The sequence below is a fragment of the Petaurus breviceps genome, unplaced genomic scaffold, assembly GCF_028583685.1.
Source record: "Petaurus breviceps papuanus isolate PSGF00001 unplaced genomic scaffold, PetGlider_PUasm1.0 185, whole genome shotgun sequence".
Classification (NCBI taxonomy): domain Eukaryota; kingdom Metazoa; phylum Chordata; class Mammalia; order Diprotodontia; family Petauridae; genus Petaurus; species Petaurus breviceps.
Window position 1 is genome coordinate 42,246,287 of NW_027185797.1, and position 13,685 is coordinate 42,259,971.

The 13,685-nt window shown below is 42.1% G+C and overlaps 1 protein-coding gene across 1 annotated transcript in view; it reads left to right on the top strand.

Annotated features, from left to right (window-relative positions):
* C5AR1 (complement C5a receptor 1) overlaps window positions 1-12,213 on the top strand; it is a 26,034-nt gene extending 13,821 nt beyond the window's left edge. The window contains exon 2 of the mRNA XM_069088289.1: window positions 10,900-12,213. Within this exon, the coding sequence (XP_068944390.1) occupies window positions 10,900-11,939 (1,040 nt within the window). The 3' untranslated portion in view covers window positions 11,940-12,213. The remainder of the gene's footprint in view (window positions 1-10,899) is intronic.
* The last annotated feature ends 1,472 nt before the right edge of the window (window positions 12,214-13,685 follow it).

Sequence of the window (13,685 nt, forward strand, 5' to 3'; positions counted from 1 at the left end):
GCCAAGCTTGGTCATCATTATTCCACATTGCTCTTTGCTATTATGGTCGTGGTGGTTGTTTCTGCTTCCATTGCGACTTTGTGTAAATTGTTGTCTGGGTTCCCCTCGTTTCATTTTGTATTGGTTTATGTAAATCTAACCTAGACGAATAGCTGGTAGGTCCACAGGGGCTGGGATAGTGCATGCTCAACCTGTTCTATACCCAGGCACGTGGATTAGACTGGATTCAGTTCCAGGGAGCCTGCTTTTAATGAGAGGGGGGGTTCCCTTTGTTGTCTCACTAAGGCCCTACCAGGTGCTCCAGGTAGAAATAAATATACTTAGAGCTTAGGTTATGGCTTATGTCAAGGACCTCCCCAAAAAAGGAGGAATGAAAAGCAAATATGAATCAGGTAGATGATAGATAATTTTACTCTTATCCACAAAAGAAATACTAACAAGCATTAAAAAGACTCAGCCTGTATTAACAGAGTAACACAAAACAGGATTCAGTAACTTAACTTGTTACTACTGCTACAATTCACTTGTTATTACTGCTACAATTCATTGAGAGGCTGATACTTAAACCTTGCCAATACCTAACATAGTTGGTAGAATAGCTAACTAGGCATTTTAGATTTCACCTAGATTCTGCACTGTCCAAATTAGCTCCTGATATCTGTGGACGTCTCTAAGAATGAAGCAGTGGCGACCATTTTTGAATTCACAAGGTCACCTCCTTGGGATAGGTAGTCATTTGCTTAAGATGAAGAAAGAACAAACAAAAAGTAAAAAAGGAAGCAGAGGATATAGATGCAAGTTTCCTCTTTCTCTCCCACCCCTGCCCACAGATACATTGAAACCCATTTTATGGGAGAGGCATGGTTAGACAGCCGCTTACCTAAACAAAGATCTGTGGGTTTCAGTGGACTGAATTTGCTGCCACATAGACGTGATCAACATGATATTGGGATGGAGAAAAGCCAACCCCTCCTCATCCTTTATGGGAAATCTCAGAGATATAGGCTACCCCTTAGAGAATTGGAAAGTCTCAAGCAAACTCTTGTCTCTTCTCTTTTTTTCTTCTTTTTGGAGGGGGGAGGGCAGGGCAATTGGGTTAAGTGACTTGCCCAAGGTCACATAGCTAGTAAGTGTTAAGTGTCTCAGGTCAGATTTGAACTCAGGTCTTCCTGACTCCAGGGCCAGTGCTCTATTCACTGCACTGCCTAGCCGCCCCTTGTTTCTTCTCTTAACTGATGCAGTTCCCATTTATAAGGTAGGGGGAGACCAAGGGACCACTCAGGGTCTGCCCTGTCATAGCAAAATGCAAAGCCTTTTCAGCATTGAGTCAACATCTGATTGGAAGCTGGTCATCTCTTAAGTGTGTTCCATGGGATGGCAGGAATTGTCCACCCTCCTTGCACGATACCTAATCTCTGCCTTCTATGTCTCAGTCTCCTCCCTCTCTTTGTCCCTCCATCTCTTCTGTTTTTGTCCTTTAGTCTTCCCCTCTCCTTGTTCCTCAGTTTCCCCCTCTCTTGGATTCTTAGTCTCCTCATTTTCTCAATTTCTTAGTCTCATCTTTTCTTTCCCCATGTGTCCTCTCATCTCCACCTCTCCGTCTCCCATCTCTTCCCTTCAGTCTTTTCCTCTCTCTCTGTACCTCAGTGCTACCTCCATCCCCATTTTCATGTCTTAGATTCGAACATCTCTATGATTCTGTCTCTTCTCTGCATCCCTCACTTTCCCTGCTATTTCACCAGTTTACTAAAGAAGTCTATCACTCCTATATGCTCTCTGTTCCTACATATTCGTGTCCCTGTCTCAGTCCTACAGGTTCTCCTTTCTCTTAAGCCTCAGTATCCCTTTCTTATATAGTGGGTCACACAATCCAAGTTGGGAAGGGTGTTGGGTTCCACGTAGGGACAACTCATACCTAGAATAAGGATCAGAGCTGGATTCTGAAAGGGACCTCAGCAAATGCCTGAAAGGAATGTCTGCTAGAACTCACCCAACAATTACTTGTCCAGCCTCCAAGGACAGGGTGCCCACCATCTCCAGAGGAACCCCATTTCACTTGGGCATCTCTAATGATTTTCCATTTTGACCCATTGCTCCCATAGCCCCTCTGGGGCCAAATGCGTCAGATCTAAACTCTCCTCCATATAGTTCTGTACATACTGGAAAGCAGCTGTCCCATTCCCAACTGAGCCTCCTCTTCTCCAGCTCCATCAACCAATTCTTATGACTCAAGACCCTTCATCATGTTGAGTGCTCTCCTCTGAAGACTCTCTAGCTTACCAAATACTTTCTTACATGGAACTTCCCCCAAACTTATTGCAATACTCCTGATGACATCTGTGCAGGACTACATAAAAGGGGACCATCCCTCCCTATTCTTGGAAACTCTGCCCCATTTAGTGCAGCATTTTTGGCTGCCCCATAACATGGCTATTTCATATTGTGCTTGTGGGCCACTCTGACTCCCAGATGTTTTCAGAACAACTGCCATTTAACTGTGACTTTCCCATCTTATACTTGTGACTTGATTTTTGAACCCAACTTCAAGGCTTTACTTGTGTCCCTAAGAAATTTCTTTTTATTAGATCCAGCCCAAATCTAGTCTAGCCTGTCAAGCAATTTTTGGGTTCTGATGGCCAAGTAGGGTGTTTCCCTGACTTCCTGCCAGATTGATGTCATCTGTCAGATTGAGTAGCTTGTTACCAATGCCTTTATCCAAGTTGTTGATAAATTAAGTAAAATAGCCCAAGCCCAACCTCTTGCCACATGGGCTTTGAGCCCTTAACAGCTACCCTTTGAGTAGACAGACATTCAACCGTTTTGATAACATTCTCAGTCCTGGCTTCTTTTGAAGCCCTCTGAGGAGAGGGAATCCAGTACCTCCCAAGGCAGCCTGGATCTTAAGCCTAAATCTGCCTCTTAGAAAACTCTTCATTCTGCCCTCTGGGCATCTAAGGTCTATTTATGTCCCCAAATTGGCTCAAAGATGTAATTTCAATAGAGACTATTAACAGGTATAATTTCACAATTTTTCATAAATGATGGCCAAATAATCTTAGCTGAAATTCACTCTTCACTTTAAGCAAACTTGTAAATTTTCCCCTTTTAACTGGGAGAGGTCCTAGTTTCTCAAACTTTGGTGCTTTAGAATTTTGTCACACTGAGGTCAACAGGACTGGTCAGATCTTATGACTCTGCCCCAATAGAAAGTCCTGAGGAATGTCACAGATAAAAATGACTTTAAAAAAAGACTGCTAGAAAAAAAAGATGGCTACTCTTCTCCCAATAGTTATCATCTACTTTAAAGCAAAACATACCCTCAATAAATAGTTAACAGTTTTCCCACATTTTTTTTACCACATAGTTTAAACAGTTCAATTCATAATCTAATAGCATCAAGATAAAAACACAAATTTCACTTTTAACAGTATTTCTGATACAATGACTCCCCAAATTTCACAATTTTAAGAAGAAAATTTTTAGAGACAATAATAACATACACAATATCCTGAATTTAAAGTATGAAACAAAATTCATCCCCAGTTAGGTGGCATCAATTCAATAGAATGAAATTCCAAATTTTCTTACATAGAAAGTTATTCATTTTTATCACTTTGGGCAATCTATAGTAATCACATCTAAATTCAGTAGAGAGTAATCCAATATGGAGTAGTTACATTCAATTAAAAATAATAATAGTTAATAATAATAATAATAATAGTTAACATTTATATAGTGCTTACTATGTTCCAGGCACTGTGCCAAACCCTGTGCTGATCCTCACTACCGCTCTGGGAGGTGATAGCTATTTTATACCCTTTTCAGGTTAGGAAAATAAGGTAAACAGAGATGAAATAATTTGCTTAAAGTCATACAGCTAATGCTGGATTTTTATGCAGTCTTTCCTGATCTAGGCATTTTTCAGTATATTGCTAAATAGCAAATGTATTTTGCAGTAAATTCTAATTTGCTATAATTTTCCTAATAAAAGAACATATCTCACTGTAAATGAGACCATATAATTTAGTTTCAGGACAAAACTCCAAACAAATCAAGTTTAGGTTTATAAAGTCAAATAACAGTATTTGGAACCTTGATCTTCCCAATGACCATTTACTGTCCTTCAAACTTGAGGGCCCACTATTTTTTAGTTATCTCATTTTTAAAAATCCATGGTGGCATTTAAAAAAATCACCCAATGAACCAAATCAATTCCATTTCTTTTCTTTAGATTTTTCTTTTTGCTTTTTGGAGGGGGGAAGGCAGGGCAATTGGGGTTAAGTGACTTGCCCAAGGTCACATGGCTAGTTTTGTGTTAAGTGTCTGAAGCCAAATTTGAACTCAGGTCCTCCTGACTCCAGGGCCGGTGCTCTATTCACTGCACCTCCTAGCTGCCCCTCACCTTCATATTGTTATTACCCTGCTTTGGTTCTTGAGAAAGCCGTAAGGGGTGGGAACTCATCCTTTCAAAGACAAAAGTGTTAGCATGCATATCCAAATAATTTTATGCAGCAATTTTGACTTCTAAGAGTTTCCATTTGGCAAATGTTATAACTTGATAGAATATATCTGTCTGAAATTGCTAACAGGCATTTCTCTAAAAAGTTTTTCAAATCCTTCTTATCTCAATGCGATCAAAAACTTCTTTCTAAAAACTCTATTTGGCTTACAATGCCATAAATTTCTGCAGACTGGAAACAAAGATTTCCTTCTTATCTGTGTCTCTTGTCTACCTCCCCAATTCAGCCAGAGTTAGAAAGGCAGAGAAAGAGGTTTCTTTGTGAAGTTGATCAAAAGTTTTCACTTTTTGTACTCTATTTTCTTGGATTGATCAGACCACAGGAAAAAGTTAGTTTGATTTACCAAGACACTAAACACAGATAACATGACAAGATAGACACATAGAAGTGAAGTTTTTCCTTCTTATCTCCCACTGAAAGTTAAATTAAAAAGTCCATGAAAGTAAGTCCCTGCTTGATATTATCAATAGCCAAGAGAGCTGCTGTTTTAAAACTTTACCCTCTTTTATGATTTTTCCCAACAAAGTTATTTGTTAATATTGCCATGATCTCTCTCTCTCTCTCTCTCTCTCTCTCTCTCTCTCTCTCTCTCTGTCACACACACATACACACCCCTTTTCAAATCATGCCTTTGTTAGGGTCTTCTTAGAGCTCTTTCCTTAGCCATCCCTTTCTGAATAGGAAGCTTTCTCCATTCTCAGGCCAATAAGAACTTCCTTGTTAGGGACCACTCACCCCTAAGGAGGTATCATCTAGTTATGTATGGTTTGAGAGGACAGGGAGGTCTGGGGATGGGTGATTCTTTGCCACAGAAGTCCATTGGTAGAGTCCATTACCAGAGTGTCCTAGGATGTTTCTTCGGTGAAGGTCCAGCCATCACATGGAGACTCAAAGTCTCAATCCCTTTGTTGATCACCATGACTGTTATGACAGAAATAAAAAATCCAAGTAGTTACATTCAGATAGGAATTTATTTAGCAGTGCATTCAGCTGCAGAAATAAACTGGGACCAAGGTTCTCAGTAGCCAACGACTTAGAACCTTGGTTTATACACAATTAAAATATAATTTAGAGTGAGTGAAAGACAGGGGAAGCAGGATTATAGGGATTGAAATACCTGGTTTCCTATTGATGGAGGGGATGAGGAGACACAGAGGTGAGAGGGTGAGGGATAGTTTTGTGACATTCCTTAAGCTGATAACCTTTGGGAGAAGGAGTAATCTTGTAACTTCTCCAAAACCAGGTGAAATTTAGCTTCACAAAATGGTAGATAAAGGCAAAATGAAGTCACTAATGGTATTTTTATTTTGGTTTGTTTTTTTTTTTGGAAGGGCAATTGGAGTTAAGTGACTTGCCCAAGGTTACACAGCTAGTAAGTGTTAAGTGTCTGAGGCCAGATTTGAACTCAGGTCCTCCTGACTCCATGGCTGGTGCTGTATTTTTATTGTCATGCTGGGCACTGTGTTGAGAACTTTAAAAATATTTTCTCATTTGATCCTCACAACAACCATATTTTTATCCCCATTTTACATATGAGGGAACTGAGACAAACAGATGTTGAATATTTGCCCAAGGTCATACAACTATAGTAAGTGTCTGAGGCTGAATTTGAATTCAGGTCTTCCTCACTCTAGGTCCAGAGCTCCCTCTGCAGCAGCACCACCTATCTGCCTTAAAGGCAATCTCCCTTTTCATCATTTCTTGCAGTATTCTGTTACATTTCTGGGCCATCACTTGTTCTTCCATTCCCCAATTAATGATCACCCCCTTTGTTTCTAGTTCAATGAAAAATGCTGCTCTGAATATTTTTGTAACCATGCAAACCTCCCCCCATTTTTTTTACCTAATAAGAAAATGGGCCCCAGAGAGATTCACTGATATGTATTAGATCATATAGGTAGTAAGTGGCCAAGTTAGAATGTGAATCCAGGTCCTCCAACTCCAAATCTGTTGCCTCTGAGATAAAATGCATGCTCCTCAGATTCCCATTTAAAGCCCTTCTTAGTCTGGCTTTATTATTTGGTATGACTCTTCTTCCTAATGCTGCATGGTAGCCCAAAGTGGTCCATTTGCTGTTCTTGGACCTCAACATCCCATCTCTCACTATGTACCTCTGGGCCTATTCCTACCCCATGGTGGGGAAGCATTGCTTCCTTTCCTTCACCTCTTAAAATCCAAGGCTCAGCTCAGTCAGTGGCCACCTCTTCCATGAAGCCCTTCTGGATTCCCTCATGCCTTCTCTCTGCTGTTAAGTTCTCCCTTCCTCAAAACATCTTTCTTTATCTATTTGTACATTGTATCCCCTAGAAAAATAGAAGTCTCTCCAGAAGAGGGACTTTTCTTTTTTATCTTTTGTCTTTGCATCCTCAGCACCCAGCATGCCTTGCAGGCTGCTTAAATGGATGCTAAATTGACTGGCATGTTTAGTCCTTGTGTTCAGTCTCTCCTGGTAATACTCCAGATTGCCTCCCTCTTTCCAAAAATGTGGCAGCCACGACTGAATACAATTCTTCAGATGTGACCTGACTAGGACAGTCTGTGGCAACTTACTCATCACCCTTGTTCTGGATACCCCACTTTTCTCCCTCTCTCTCTCTGTCTCTATCTCTCTTTCTGTCTCTGTCTCTCTTGTTATTTCCTCCCCTCTCAGGAATTATATTTAAAATATTGTTTAATTTCAATCTTATATTGAAATTAAAGGAAGGACATCAATTTTAAAATTCCATTTTAATATTATTTTATTTTCTGAATATATCACTCCCTCTTCCTCATCTGTTGAGCCATCCTTTGTAACAAAGAAGAAAAAAGAAAGAAAAAAAATGAAGTTCAGTAAAACTAACCCCCAGTCTCAGCCACCTCTGCCTTAGTTTGCGCTTTTATCACTCCACAGCCTGGACAATTGCAATAGCTTCCCAATTGGCTTCTCAGTCGCAAGCTTTTTTCCTCTCTCAGCCATCCTCCACCCAGCAGCCAAACTGTTTTTCCCCTAAATTGCATCTCTACTTGGTAAACTCTAATCTTTAGGACTAAGTAAAAACTCTTCCTATTTACTCTTTGATATATTTGCTATATTTATAGCTAATGATCTTCATAACCTAGCCCCTAGCCCCTAGTGTACAATAATATGGCACTCCACTCCCACTTCTTTGCTGGTTGTTCCTCGTGCCAGGAGTTCTGTCCCTGCTTACTGCCCTGGAGTATCCCTGATCCTTGGGTTACTTCAATCTTCTGCCCAAATGCCACCTTCTCAAGGAGGCCTTTCTAGCTGCTGGTGTCCCTCCTTTCACCCCACCCTACCCCCCCAAATTACTTTGACCTGACTCTATGTGTGTTCTTGTAGCAGCAAGCACCCCAAGTGTCCTCAGGGTTTGCTGCCCATACAGGTTCTTGGATCTGCTTTGATAAAGGAAAGCAACTCAAAATGGGTTAACAAGTTTACTTTAATCAGTCAAACATATATCGTTTACCTTGTTCAGGGGAAAAAGGTCAGCACCCCGAACTTCAAAGTACACAGACAGAATTATCAAGACAGAAACAGATCTAGTAGACAGATTTCAAACTGTCCAACCATTACATCCATACCCAGTCAACATCTGGGTTTCAACATCTGGGTTTTTCAAAGCCGGGGGGGGGGCTCTGGACAATGGCTTCCCAGAATCCATATCAAATCACAGAACACTTCTCCAAGTGAGCCCCCAAAACAAAGCCTCACATCAGGGCTTATATAGCCTTCTCCTGGCTCAGAGAATGTAACAACCTTTTGGACCCACTGGCCAATCAAAAAGTATCTACTGAAAAACATACCTCCCACCCCAGGCTCCAGGTGCACTTTAGCCTAGGGGCAGGGAAGATCTTTAAAATTTACATTCTCATTACAGTTCTATATGTACCTGTGTATATTTTATCTTCTCCAGTAGAATGGAAATCCCTTGAGGACAGGGACCATATCACTCTCGGTTTTGTATCCCCATGGAGACACCTAGTACAGGCTTAATAGTAACAAGAACTAATGTTTATATAGAGATTTATGGTTTTCAAAGTGCTCTCCACACTTTTGACCTGGAAAAAAGCCTTGTGAATGTGTTATTAGGCTGAGAGGGTTTAAATGTCTTGTCCAGGGTCTCATAGCAAATGAAGCAGATCTTGACTCTAACCCCAATGCTGTATCTACTGTGCCACTAAGTTGCCTGAAAAATACTTTTTAATTGAATATATACTATGTCCTACACCTATAGACTACATACATTTTCTCACCTCCTCTCTAAGACCAGTCTTGGTTATTCTAATTGCATCTCTGAATGAACTCAAATAGCGTTAACTTTTGTGACCGACAAATCATTCCCTTCACTTACACTGAATTTGTGGCCCACTAAGATATCCAGATCTTTCCCAATGGGAACTGTAGTCTTTATAGCCTCTCTGAACCTGTATTTGTGAAGCAGACTTTTTTTTTTAACCAAACTGACCATTTCTAGTTTGGGCAGAGGCATGGTTACAAAAATATATCATTTGGTATAGTGAAGGGAACAGGAGAGTTAGAAGACCTAGGCTCATTTCATTCAAAATAGTGACCGAGCATATGAAATTCAGAAGTCTATCTGCCAAGTCACACTCAAGAAATGTATGAATGCAACTACAAGATGCTCTTTTCAGAAATAGTGCTTGGCACATAGTAGGTGTTTAATAAATACTTGTCTCAATTTGACCTAGATAATAATAGAAATATTAATTGCTGGGGTGGTTAGATGGTGCAGTGAATAGAGCACTGGCCCTGGAGTCAGGAGGACCTGAGTTCAAATCCAGCCTCAGACACAACACAAAAACTAGCTGTGTGACCTTGGGCAAGTCACAACCCCAATTGTCTTACCTTCCCCCCTCCAAAAAGAAAAGAAAAGAAATACTAATTGCTCAAAACGACTAATGTGAGAATATGTTTAATATGATTGTACATGCCTATCTTGGGCAGGGGGCAGGGAAGAGAGGGGAAGAAAATTTAGGAATCAAAATCTTATAAAAGTGAATGTTGAAAACTAAAAATAAATAAATAAATTTAATTTTAAAAAATAAATATTAATTGCTCATGTAGGTTCTGCCAAAATAATAAAAACAACAATGCCACCTAAAATGATTTATTCAAGGTCATACCAAAATACTAAGGAATTATTTTATAGAGCTAGAAAAAATAATGAAAATCGTTTGAAACAGAGGTTTTTTTTATGTAAGGAGGAAGGGGGCAAACATTCATTAAGCACCTACTATGTGCTAACCATTATGCTAATTACTTTACAAATATTATCTCATTTGAGCCTCACACCCTATAGGGTAGGTACTAATATTATTCTCATTTTACAGATGAGGAAACAGAAGCAGATTTAAATTGCTCACCCAGGGTCAAGCAACTAGTAAATGTTCCAGTCCGGATTGGAACTTAAATCTTCTTGACCTCAGGCCCAGTGTTCTCTCCACAGGGCCACCTTGCTGCCATGGCCCCATTTGGCAGTCTGGTGAAAACTATTGACTCCTTTTCAAGATAATGTTTTTAAATACTTAAAATATATTGTTGTTTCATTTTCAGTCATGTCCCCTTTTTGAGGTTTTCTTGGCAGAGAGTAGTTTGCCATTTCCTTCTCCAGTTCTTTTTATAAATGAGGAAACTGAAGCAAACAGGGTAAAGTGACTTGCCCAGGGTCACATGGCTAATAAGTTTCTGAGGTCAGATCTGAACTCAGGTCTTTCTGACTCCAGGTCTAGCACTCTAGTTGCCCTAAAATAAAACACATAGGATTGCCAAGGAAACCAATTATATTGAAATATAGTTATCAATATTTTAAAAAAAATGAAGTTCACAGACTCCCAGGTTAAGAAACCTGATTCTGGGAAGAACTAGCTTTGAAGTGTGTATAATCATTCACTAGTTTTATGAATATAGAAAAAATTAGTCCCTCCCAGCCTCAGTTTCCCCATCTATAAAAAAGGCAATAGTGATACCATCAAACTTTAGAGGAGTGCTATGAAGTTCAGATGAGATAATAGACTTAAAGCCCTTTAACATTCTATATGGGACAGCTAAGTGACTCCATGGTACCTAGAGCACCAGACCTAGAATCAGGAAGATTCATCTTCCCAAGTTCAAATCTGGCCTCAGAAACTCACTAGGTGTGTGACCCTGGGCAAGTCACTTAACCCTGCTTGAATCAGCTTCCTCATTTGTAAAATGAGCTGGAGAAGGAAAGGGCAAACCACTGTAGTATCTCTGCCAAGAAAACCCCCAAATGGGCTCATGAAGAGTTAGACATGACTGAAAAACGACTGAGTAATTACAAAAAGGTGCTAGCTATTATTACTGATGGTCTTGTGTTCAATGTTTGGTCCTTATCAGGCACCCTGCTTCCCACAGAGGATTACAATTACCAGGATTATGAGAACTCGACTAGGGATACCCCTGTGGACGGGGTCAAGGGATATAGAGCATCAGAGATAATCTCCCTCCTGGTCTTTTCTATGGTCTTCCTGGTGGGCGTTCCCGGCAATGCGGTCGTGGCCTGGGTGACTGGGATTGAGGCCCGAAAGATGGTCAACGGGGTCTGGTTCCTGAACTTGGCCCTGGCCGACCTGCTCTGTTGTCTGGTGCTTCCATTGTTGGCCATCCCCATCATCCAGCATGACAACTGGCCCTTCACCGAAGCCGCATGCCACTTCCTGCCCTCCGTCATCCTCCTCAACATGTATGCCAGCGTCCTGCTGCTCATGGTCATCAGCATTGACCGTTGTGTGTTAGTCATGAATCCCATCTGGTGCCAGAACCACCGCAGCGTGGGCATGGCCAGGTCTGCCTGCGTGTTGGCCTGGGTACTGGCCTTGGTGCTGACCATCCCTTCCCTGAAGTACCGCAAGCTGAAGGAGGAGTATTTCCCTCCCAGCTGGCAGTGTGGAGTGGACTACGGTGGCGTCAAAACTGTAGAGTTAAGCGTGGCCATCTCTCGCTTCCTGCTCAGCTTCCTGGGCCCTCTCATCATCATCTCCATCTGCTACATCCTCTTACTCAGACGTCTGTGGCGCCGCCAGGCCACTCGCTCCCACAAGACCATCAAGGTGGTCGTGGCTGTGGTAGTGGGCTTCTTCATCTGCTGGACACCCTATCAGATTGTGGGCGTCTTGCTGGCCGTGAGCCATCAGAACTCCGACCTTTACTCCTGGGCAAAGAGTATAGACAGCTTAACCATAGCATTGTCTTATGTTAACAGCTGCATCAACCCGATCATCTATGTGGTCGCTGGCCACGGCATCAAAGACCGCATGAAGAGCCTGTCCATATGCACCAAGCTCCGGAACGTGCTGATCGAGGACTCTGTTGGGAGAGACAGCAAGTCCTTCAGCCGATCCACGATAGGATCGACTATAGTCGAGGGGCAGGTGTGAAGCTGACCTCTGGCCGATCCCTGAGGGAGTGCTGATGCAGTGTGAAGCACCCACGATTTCCTCTTTCTGGAGGAATGGTCAAGCTCAGCCTGTGGACAACTGAGTCTTTTCTTCTCCCTCTTCTACTAAACCACTGGCCTCCCCTAGCCTCCAGCTAGATGAGGGGCTTCTAGAGAGAAGAAACTCTTTTTGTCTTTCTTTGGATCATCAGTGTTTATCACAATGCCTGGCTTGATGGGATTAATAAACAGGCCTCCAGTCTCTCCTCAGAGAATCCTCTGTGCCTCCTTGCCAGCCCCCAGCCCCTCTTGGAGACCTCCTCTGAATGCCCTCAGCCCCCAGGAGGGCCCACTTCTCAGTTCCTCTGCTGTCTTCTTTACCTCCTTCTCCAGGAAATCCTCCCGGATTGCACCCACTCCCACCCCCACCCCCCATCCCCCAGGAGCTCTTGAATTTTCCCCGCCTGGTTTCAATAAACCTTTTGGTCAGAATTGAAGGGAGTACAGGTGTCCAGTGTTTCAGCAGGCTGTGGATGTCCAAGTGTGGTCAAAAGATGGCTGCTTCCCCCATCCAAATCTCTCAGAGATCTGCCCTGACAGAGTTGCCTGGCATGTCTCCAGTCAAACTCATCTCCAGATGGGTCAAGGTGTCCCAAATTTTGTTTTACTGAACTGGTGGTGCCTTAAGAAAATAAAAGTGACTGGGGGGTGGGAGGTAAAGTGGGATGGAGTGGGGCTGGGGGTGGGGGAGACAGGGTGGGGTGGGGTTTAAGAAAGGAAAATCTGAAGTTCTAGCTCTCAAACTTCTCTCCTCCTGACAGGCCCAAGAGACCTTTACCGAAAAAGAATTTGAATCCCATTTGTCCTTAGGCCCTGGGAAACCCCCCACCTTGAATTCTCCCTGAATTTTCCCCACTAGATCTTAACTTTTCATCCCCAAATCTATTACCCTTAACCTAACCTAGACCTCCATTGTTACCTCCAGATTGCCTCCTGCATCTTCCCACCTTTGATCCCATCAAAACTCCATTCTCTTGGTTCTTAGAGTCTGACCCCTAGTCACCCCAGTCCCATCAAAATCCTCCTTAGACTCTTCCTCCCAGACTACTAGACCACTCCTAGATACTTCCACAGTCTTTGTGTATATAAGACCCATCGAATTTCCATGAAGGTGCTCACATTCCTTAAGAGTCTACCAAAAATGGGGCAGCTAGGTGGTGCAGTGAGTAGAGTGCCAGCTTTGGAGTCAGGAGGACCTGAGTTCGAATCCAGCCTCAGACACTTAACACACACAAAAAGCTAGCCGTGTGACCTTGGGTAAGTTACTTAACCCCAATTGCCCTCCAAAAAGCAAAAAAATAAAATAAAATTAAAAAGAGTCTACCCAAAATGGTGGATATTTAATAAACTTTGTTTTACTTTGGCTGAAAGAAGGCTTGGGTTGAATTCATTTGGGCAGGACCCAGCATGTCGGTATTTTCGGGTCCTGAGCACCCCTAAATCTCAACACTCCCATCCTCAAATTTTTGTCCCCTTTGCTCCTCAGCTACCTCCTCCAAAAATCCAAAATGATTCATTCCTCTTCCCTGTTCTCTCCCTAGCCTCTTGGCTCATCTCTCCTTTCTCTCACCCTCAATGACATTCAGAGATTCAAATTTATCTTATAGAGGAGACCCAGTTAGACAATGATATATTTGAAAAGAAGAGGAGGGGGGTGTCTTAGTAGACTTGTAAGTCCAAAATGAGT